Consider the following 9511-nt stretch of genomic DNA (forward strand, 5'->3'; position numbering starts at 1 on the left):
GCTTACTTCGCTATTAAATCTCATTCACATCCCAGGGATCTTCAGATTACTCTACAGTTGTCTAATTGTTACGCAACATCTTTCTCTCAGGAGGTGGTGAAACAAGAATACGTCTAAGCACATTATGGAAAACAAGTGTTTGCTTTCAAATTTGAGTTTAATATAACATAGAGTACTAGAGTACACATAGAGTGCTTCACTTTATAAAAATACTATATGGTTTTATTTTTTCCCCTTAATTGCTAAATGATATACTATTGTCTCCTGCTCTCTATTTGTTTCCCAGCCTATATAAAAGCATTTGTTGTCCCACTGGATCAACACAGAGGTAACAACACACTTGGCAGTCTGTCAAGTCCTAATCTAAGCCAATGCCAATAATCTTTCAGTTGTAGGTGTGACACGATACTACAAACCTGAGCACACCATTTTGATAGGCTGAGCTGACGAGGGGAGTGCCTAATTATCTTTGGGCGGAGTCAAAGGTGGAGGTGCTGGATTAGAAAGACAGAAACACGGTTCCATTCCAGTCCTCCTTAGACTGTCACCTCCTTCTAAAGCACCTGTTGAAGAAGGTAAGGCCTGTTTTTCTCATGAACGTTTTTCACACCCACATTAACACATGAAGTGATCAAGGAACCTCTGAGTAAAGGCTTTACATTCTATTGCATGTATCTGGCAGTTTATACAGTAGATCTCTAGATATAAATCTCTAGACATATGTAGATGGTGGGAAGGTTTTCCTTCTGCTTCTTTTGTTATTCTTGTGATCTTCTACATTATGTGATACTACATACTGTGTGTCTATTGTAGTATGTCAACTATTATGTCAAACCAGTATATTCAGGTATTTTCTATGATTTTCATGATGAACGATTATAAAATGTGTTGTATTATATCTAGTTTTAGTCAGATTGTACCTACAGTATTTTAGATACCTAAATACCCTCCTAGAATTAAACCTTTTTGAAAACCAATGAATTATGCATTGGTATTCAAAAAGCTCTAATTCTAGGAAGGTATTTAGGTGTCTATAATTCTTACACCCTCCCTTACATATTTTACTAAAACATATCTCTTCCTACATTTTGCCTGGCTGATTTTTTGACCAACTTTTTGCCTAAGGGGATGATACGTTTTGATTGACAGAAGAGCAAGAACATCTTCCAGTCATATAGTCTAACATTGTCTTTCAGTACCACTGATACAATCTGAACTTATCACCTCCTTAGACAGCAAGTAGATCAGAAATAAAGTCAGTCACCACCTGACCCTTAAAAGGATAAGCGTGTGTCCGTAATACCCTTCTAACAACAAGGGAATGCAATTAAGGAGCAAGAGTTATCATTCCTAAGAGCCTGAATGACGAGCGTTTGAGAGATGTTCATTTCTTTGCTGGTTGCCCTTGGATACAGTTCCAGACCAACATGTTGTGCTGGAGTAGGCCACAGTACTGCTCAGTGTGGTAAGACATGAGGTCACAGGGTTTTTGATACATCATTAGGCAGAACGCCAGATAATCCTCTTCCCTGGCCTGGCCTGACTTCATTAAGATGCATCTCAGTGCAGATAAATTAACTTGTGCCCTTATAAGGAGGACAAAAACATCCTGTCTACCTATAGACCCTTTCAACAATAACAACAAAAACAATGCTTGACCGTTCTATTTGGGCCCCAATCTACTTCCTCTGCATTAAGATAACATATGGAATGTTAAAACGGAAGCCTTGTGGGGCCAACTATGATGCTGATAATGGAACTCTCTTGAAAGGGTCCATAATAGCATCACTTTATATGCTTATACATTGTAAGTGCAGGTGTTTGTGTTATTAGTTCTGTTCAGTTCTGTAAAACAAACCAATTTGTGACGAATGTGACATTGACAAGAGTATTTACAGAGGTTGGCATTCATGGAGTATCTCGTCATTCCCCAAAGACATGTCTTTGTCTCAGATCTTGGGCTCAGGCTGCCCTCCCCATCTTTGGCAAGGTTGTCAGACTCACTAAGAGAAGCTAATTCTAGGGATCATTGGATTACCATCTGAGCTTGAGTCTTGAGGAGGGGCTAGTCAGCAATAGTCTCACTAGCCGGCCATGAAGGTTAGCCACCTAACACACAGAATAACCCTTTCACAGATTGGCTTGCTGCAACAGGGGGGGGGTTGTGTGATCCTGACCTAATCTGGATTGAGCATGCAGTGTGTTTTTTGTTGTTAAATCAGCAGTAGAGGTGGTCTTCAGGTTAAACATAGCATTGGAATTCCACAGCATATAATCAAATGATTCCAGTAAACAATTCACATGCAATTACATTATGACCCCCCCCCCGCCCTTGTCTTCTGTCCTTTGATAGCGTGATGGCAGGACCCAGGCCAGTAGTTCTGAGTGGCCCCTCTGGAGCAGGGAAGAGCACTCTGCTGAAGAGGCTTATGAAGGATTATGAAGGAGTATTTGGCTTCAGCGTGTCCCGTATGTATGAGTGTGCCAGCCACATGGCATACTTCCTTTTCTCATGCTGTCTGAGTGCAGAACAGACCATTCTTGTCACAGCAATGCACGCCTGCTCTGATCTGCTATTCTGATGGGGGCTTTTCTGTAGATACCACAAGGAATCCCCGTCCTGGTGAAGAAAATGGCAAAGGTATGACCATACACATTAAATAGTGTTAAAAAAAAAATCAGGTTTTCAGAGATGAAATTAGCCAGAAACTAAACAATTTTAGATCACACAGTGAGACTATCCATTGGGATAGCCAATGAAGTTGTTTTGGGGCATCTAATAGTCAAGTCACACAATGACACTCTAGCAACTTGCTGCGTATTTACTTTTTGAAGACAAACATCACAGGTCTTTAAAGCACAGCTCTGCTTAACCCCTCACAACACCAAGAAGCCTCATACCTATCTACCCACTAAATTCCAATCCACTGCTCAATCCCTGCAACCCCTTTTTATATGCTGAAAAGTGCTGTGTTATGTACAGTACACTGTGATACAAAAGCTTCAATACTTCTTACTCCCAAGTGAACTACATCAATGGCTATTCCAAACATTCCTTTATAAAAAAGACAGAGATAAACCTCCTTCTCCCCTTTTGTGCTTTGTTGTATTTTTCTCCTTAGGCCTGAATAGCCTCCCAATGCTACTGGGGGCTACCTTACTGCCTGTGGCAGACGTCCTATCCTCTGAATCTTCTGAAGGTGTCAAAGTGTCATTCCGATTTTTGTACGCTTAAAAAAAGTCAACAAGTATTGGCTATCATATCATGTATATCCTACATATTGAAGAGAGTATTGGGGGTTACTTTCATCTACCTTTCTAAATTTCCTAGACACGCTTGAAATATAATCAGTCAAAGGACGTTTGCACTTTGGAGTAAAAAGCTTTTGAAAATAGCCCCCTACATCCCTTAGACTAGTCTGATCCTTCTCCACAACCTTCTCAAACAGGGCTAGTTCCACAGAGTATCTTTGGTTCCTCAGCTCCGGTTAAGGAACCACTGATATTCAGGCCACCATTAGCATGACATGACACTTTAAAGATAGAATATTCTGGGTTCATTAATAACAATAATAATGATGATGTCATTCTGTGAGAATATTGAGTGCAGACATTGTTTACCAATATTCTTGTGCTTATTTGTTGTGTATTTTAGGCCGTTTTTGTGCATTTGTTCAGGGCGAGAAAATGTAAACACACATAATAAGAGCCCCATAAGAGACATGCACAGGAATATTACTAAACATTGTTCTCTCATCTCATGCCTCTTTAATCATTATTTATATTATCTCATGCAATTGCTTGATTGTTTATATAATCCATTGCTACATATTCATTCATTTTTGATAATGTTTTACCATTTTCAAAGAGCCATCTTTTTTTACAAAATGATATACAAGAATATTCACTACTTTTTGGACTAATTCTGTGCTCCATAGTCAGACCATGTAGCCTATATGTTAGAAACAAATAAAATGGCAACAAAACACCAACTTTACAATTTTGCCTTGCTATACGTAATAAAACCATTCTGAATGCAGAACGTTTTCTTCAAATGTTAATATTTTATAAATGTCATGCTAATGAGTATATTTTATATTTCAGCCCCTGCCGATACTTCATGTTGCCATGTCTGTGACCTGCTTATCTTGTACTGTCTGCAGAATTCCCTGTACTGTAGTAAATCCCTCTCTGTGTCCTGACTGATGTTGTGGACAAGTAAGACAATTCTGCGTGGTATGGACACTGCAACATAATTATTCAGAAAAAAATAAGAATCTGTAATTTTGCTGTTATGATGAAGTTCAAGGGAGTTCAAGTTTTTCAAATAATGAAAGGACACAATGTCACTCTATCCTATCTGATTGTTATATTACTAAATTTATAGCAACTATAAAAGAAAAAATACATATCACAAAAACTTTATAGTGACTTTTCTCACCAGAAGACTAATTGGCAGTCTTTTGTAAGTATGGTAACCGTATCCAAAAAGGATCTGGCACAGTTTTGCAAATTCCAAACACTGTGCCAGAAAAAACTGTTTTTGTCTTCATGTTTCAAACTGCCTCGTTTGAACACATTCACACAGATATTGCAGTGACCACAGTTTTTCAGTGAAAGACCTGGTGATAGTGCTGTTGTGTAGCAGTCAGTAAAAATCTTTCAGCTTGTCTCTGAGGAAAATAAGTGTTTCCACTCACCTTCCCCATCTCTGACTGAGTTCCCCCCAAACAAGGGTCTGTTCTGTAAGTAACCTATCATCTGTTTCTCATTTCCCCAAAAGATTACCACTTTACCACCAGGGAGAAGATGCAGGAGGGCATCGATAATGGAGACTTCATTGAGAATGCTGAATTCTCAGGGAACATGTACGGAACAAGGTAATGCCTGTCTAACCTGACACACCACGTGCCATCCTTGGCAACTTTGTGTCTTCATTAGCTTGGTGACAAACTTGTCTCCATGGTTAAAGGAGGTGACAGGTAAAGCTCTGGCAGACATTCAGAGCAGGCATCTCATTGTAAGCTAAAGTCCATTGTGCAAAGGTGCAATGTGTTCAGGATCTGCCAATCCTATTTATAGTAGAGATACAGCTGCTCACAGGTTGTTGAAGGATGTGTTTTCCTTGGGTTTTGTCCCAAAGTACATATTATAAACTATGAATATATTTTTTTGCTAAATAATGTGTTTACATATTCATTTAAACAAGTATGCATTAGTTCCTAATGTGTTGATTTGGCCTATGACTCCACAGTAAGTCTGCTATTGAGGATGTCCAGGCGCAGAACCTCATCTGCATTCTCGATGTTGACATCCAAGGAGTGAAAAACATCAAGGAGACTGACCTCAACCCCATCTACATCTCTATCCAGCCCCCCTCAATGGAGATCCTGGTAAGGTGTCGCTACTGGGGCAAGGCAGATAACACCTGTGAAGAGATTCCTGCTATGCTGTTCCTGACGCATCACGGTAAACTACCGCATCTTAACTCTGCTTCTGCTTCTGCTTCTGCTTCTTCTTCTTCTTCAGGAAAAGCGTCTGAGAGACAGACAGACTGAGACAGATGACAGTTTAGAGAAGCGTTTGGACGCTGCAAGGACAGACATGGAGCTCAGTAAGTCCAAAAACATCCATTCAAAATCTTTTGTTTTAAATTCCTGGTCTACAATCAGAACCAGAACAAAACCGACTAAAAACCTGTATCTTATTTCACCTTTTTAATCACTAGGTAAGGAACCTGGATTGTTTGACCTGGTCATCGTTAATGATGACTTAGAGGAAGCATATGAAAAGCTGAAAAGTGTTCTTATGGAGGTAAGCTCATGTAGATGTTATGTAAGGGATAATGTATACAATACTGTACGTTCCAAATTATTATGCAAATTACATTTTTCTCAGATTTCCCTAAATAGTTGATGCGGTAACACTTAATCCTGGTGCCCCTTCAAACATGCTCGCAAGCTGGCGTGCGCAAATGCCTTTGGGGGCAGCCGTGGCCTACTGGTTAGCATTTCGGACTTGTAACCGGAGGGTTGCCTGTTCGAACCCTGACCAGTAGGCATGGCCGAAGTGCCCTTGAGCAAGGCGCCTAACCCCTAACTGCTCCCCGAGCGCCGCTGTTGTTGCAGGCAGCTCACTGCGCCGGGATTAGTGTGTGCTTCACCTCACTGCGTGTTCACTGTGTGCTGAGTGTGTTTCACTAATTCACGGATTGGGATAAATGCAGAGACCAAATTTCCCTCACGGGATCAAAAGAGTATATATACTTATACTTATATATACTTTACTTGACAGTATCGACATAAGAGTGACATGACACTGTCATGAACACATGACACTGTCATGACACATGAACCCTAACCCTAACCCTAACACCTCACCCTAATTGTAACCTCTAACCCTAACACTAACCCTAACCCTAACTTGTTATGACAAAAACCAAATGTCACTTACTGTAATAACAGAAGCGTTATGTCATAAACGTTTATGACTTGTCTATGATGCGTTCATGACAGTGTCATGTCACTCTTATGTCGATACTGTCAGTGTAACCATTGATGCAAATGACAGTCAGTATAATTTTCAAGTCATCAACCATCAACCGTACAGTATAATTCAAATTTTAATGAACAAACCTCCCAATGATAACAGTATTTTTTTCAAAAATAAAAAACTCAAAATGCACTGTTCCAAATTATTATGCACAACAGAGTTTCAAGACATTTTATAGGTTGTAAAGAACTAAACATGGTCATTTTGTTGAATTTGCAGCATTAGGAGGTCATATAAATTAAATCAAAAGTTATTTCAATCAAAAACATCTTAACAGGCCAAGTTACATTAGAAGGGGGTCACTTGCGCTTCAGCCTGGTTGGTGCTCACGGAACATGATGCAGAAGTCAAAAAGGGAGATCCAAGGTCTAACAAGAGCCAAGGAGCAGGACCGGAGCACTCAATGCGAATAAAAACACTTTAAGCATTGAGTGCTCCGGTCCTGCTCCTTGGCTCTTGTTAGACCTTGGATCTCCCTTTTTGAGGCCAAGTTACATGTTAACATAGGACCCCTTCATTGATATCACCTTTACAATTCTTGCATCCACTGAACGTGTGAGTTCTTGGAGAGTTTCTGCTTTAATGTATTTGCAGGATGTCAGAATAGTCTCCCAGGGCTGGATGGGAGACTATTCTGGATGTGAACTGCCTTCCACCCTCATAGATCTTTTGCTTGACAATGCTCCAAAGGTTCTCAATAGGGTTGAAGTCAGGGGAAGATGGGGGCCACACCATGAGTTTCTCTCCTTTTATGTCCATAGCAGCATAAAAATGATTTTGCTATGGTTCTTCTTTTTGTACCACGGAAGGAAGTGATCAGTCAGAAACTCTACATACTTTGCCGAGGTCATTTTCACACCGTCAGGGACCCTAAAGGCTCCTACCAGCTCTCTCCCCATGATTCTGGCCCAAAAATATGACTCATTGCTGACGTCTCAGCCTTGTTGGGACATGGTGGCCATTCACCAACCATCCATTACTCCATCCATCTGGACCATCTAGGGCTGCATGGCACTCATCCGTAAACAAAACTTTTTGAAAATTAGTCTTCATGTATTCCTGAGCCCACTGCAACTGTTTCTGCTTATGAGCATTGTTTAGGGGTGGCAGAATAGCAACTTCTTGAGGATCCTACACCATGAGGTTTGCGGGACTCCAGAGGTACCAGCAGCTTCAACGTTTGCTGCTTTGCAATGGCATTTTATCAGCTGCTCTCTTAATCCTAACAATTTGTCTGGCAGAAACCTTCCTTATTATGTCTTTGTCTGCACAAACCTGCCTGTGCTCTAAATCAGCGACAAATTTCTTCACAGTACGATGATCACACATAGGTTTTCAGGAAATATCCAATGTTTTCATACCTTGTCCAAGGTAGTGCACAACTTCATGCTTTCCAGCAGCAGAGAGATCCTTTTTCTTTCCCTTATTGCTTGAAACCTGTGGCATGCTTAATAATGAGGAACATCACTCTTAAGTAGTTTTCCTTTGATTGGGCTCACCTGGCAAACTAATTATCACAGGTGTCTGATTGATTTCAGTGATACAAAGAGCCCTGAGACACAATACCATCCATGAGTTTAATTGAAAAACAAAAAAATAAATGTTTAATTGTACACTTAAATCCAATTTGCATAAAATTTGGAACACGGTGTAAAATGACAGTCATTTATGCGGAAAATAAGTCCCAACAGGGCGAACCTGACTCCGACGCACCAGCTGAGCTTTGCTCTGAAGGGACTTATTTTCCCGATAATGGCCCGCATTCTATGCATTATCCCGTTTATCATACGGCTACTTGCCAAAACGAAAAAATAAACTCTAAAATAGTTCACAACACACAGTGAACTTGAATCAAACATTCTTTAGAACACAGCTTATCAACCATCTGCTTTCACTTTTGAATGTTCCATCTACCATCTATATTGGTAAGTTTACCTTGCCATGTGACATCACATGCAATGCTAATGAACACAATGTCCTCTCTGTCCCAACAGGAGATACAGAAGGTACAGGATTCCAAGGAGGATTCCAAGGAGTAATCAATGTTTATTTAACATTTGCTTTTCTGGCTCATGTAGTCACATAGATGATGTTTAAGATTTTTCTTTTATAAAATGTCTTTCTTGGATAATGCATTGGTATTGGTAATGATTGGTATACAAGTTCTAATTCTAGGAGGCTATTTGGGTATCTAAAACTCTTATGACCTCCCTCACATGTTTTACTAAAACATATCCCTTCTTACATTCTGCCTGATTGATTTTTGCTTCTTGATATATCATTAGGCAGAACACCAGATAATCCTCTTCCCTCTCTTGGCCCGACTTCATTAAGATGCATCTAAGTGCAGATAAATTAACTCGTGCCAATATAGGGAGGACAAAACATTTTACTAAAACATATCCCTTCTTACATTCTGCTGATTGATTTTGCTTCTTGATATATCATTAGGCAGAACACCAGATAATCCTCTTCCCTCTCTTGGCCCGACTTCATTAAGATGCATCTAAGTGCAGATAAATTAACTCGTGCCAATATAGGGAGGACAAAAACATCCTGTCTACCTAAGAATAGCATCACTTTGTATATATATGTATATATATATATATATATATATATATATATATATATATATATATATATATTATATTGTATGTGTGGGTGTTTGTGTTATTATTTCTGTAGTTCAGTTCTGTAAAACAAACCAATTTGTGCCAATTTGTGACCAATGTGACATTGACAAGAGTATTTACAGAGGTTGGCATTCATGGAGCACCTCTTCATTCCCCAAAGACATGTCTTTGTCTCAGATCTTGGGCTCAGGCTGCCCTCCCCATCTTTGGCAAGGTTGTCAGACTCACTAAGAGAAGTTAATTCTGGAGATCATTGGATTACCATCTGAATTTGAGTCTTGAGGAGCACTACTGTAAATGACCTGTAAATGACCTGTAAATGACCT

The 9511-nt window shown here is 39.8% G+C and overlaps 1 protein-coding gene across 2 annotated transcripts; it reads left to right on the forward strand.

The window, feature by feature from the left end:
• Positions 1-511: 511 nt before the first annotated feature.
• On the forward strand, positions 512-9131 carry LOC125300729 (guanylate kinase-like). Of its 2 annotated transcripts, XM_048252852.1 has the most exons (9): positions 512-575; positions 2354-2469; positions 2600-2641; positions 3123-3200; positions 4784-4880; positions 5255-5393; positions 5530-5614; positions 5729-5814; positions 8547-9131. In XM_048252852.1, exons 2-9 carry the CDS (start codon positions 2358-2360, stop codon positions 8589-8591), a joined length of 684 nt encoding a protein of 227 aa, XP_048108809.1. In that variant the 5' UTR covers positions 512-575; positions 2354-2357; the 3' UTR covers positions 8592-9131. The 2 variants fall into 2 exon arrangements, with proteins under 2 accessions (XP_048108809.1, XP_048108810.1); XM_048252853.1 differs by lacking the exon at positions 3123-3200.
• Positions 9132-9511: the final 380 nt, after the last annotated feature.

The sequence above is a fragment of the Alosa alosa genome, chromosome 9 (assembly GCF_017589495.1).
Source record: "Alosa alosa isolate M-15738 ecotype Scorff River chromosome 9, AALO_Geno_1.1, whole genome shotgun sequence".
NCBI lineage: Eukaryota > Metazoa > Chordata > Actinopteri > Clupeiformes > Clupeidae > Alosa > Alosa alosa.

Excerpts from the sequence above, each read along its gene's own strand:
- LOC125300729 (XM_048252852.1), top strand. The coding sequence starts at position 2,358 with ATGGCAGGACCCAGGCCAGTAGTTCTGAGTGGCCCCTCTGGAGCAGGG. Across the intron at positions 2,642-3,122 it reads TGGTGAAGAAAATGGCAAAG|GCCTGAATAGCCTCCCAATG; the intron begins GTATGACCATAC and ends TTTTCTCCTTAG. Across the intron at positions 5,394-5,529 it reads CCCCCTCAATGGAGATCCTG|GAAAAGCGTCTGAGAGACAG; the intron begins GTAAGGTGTCGC and ends CTTCTTCTTCAG.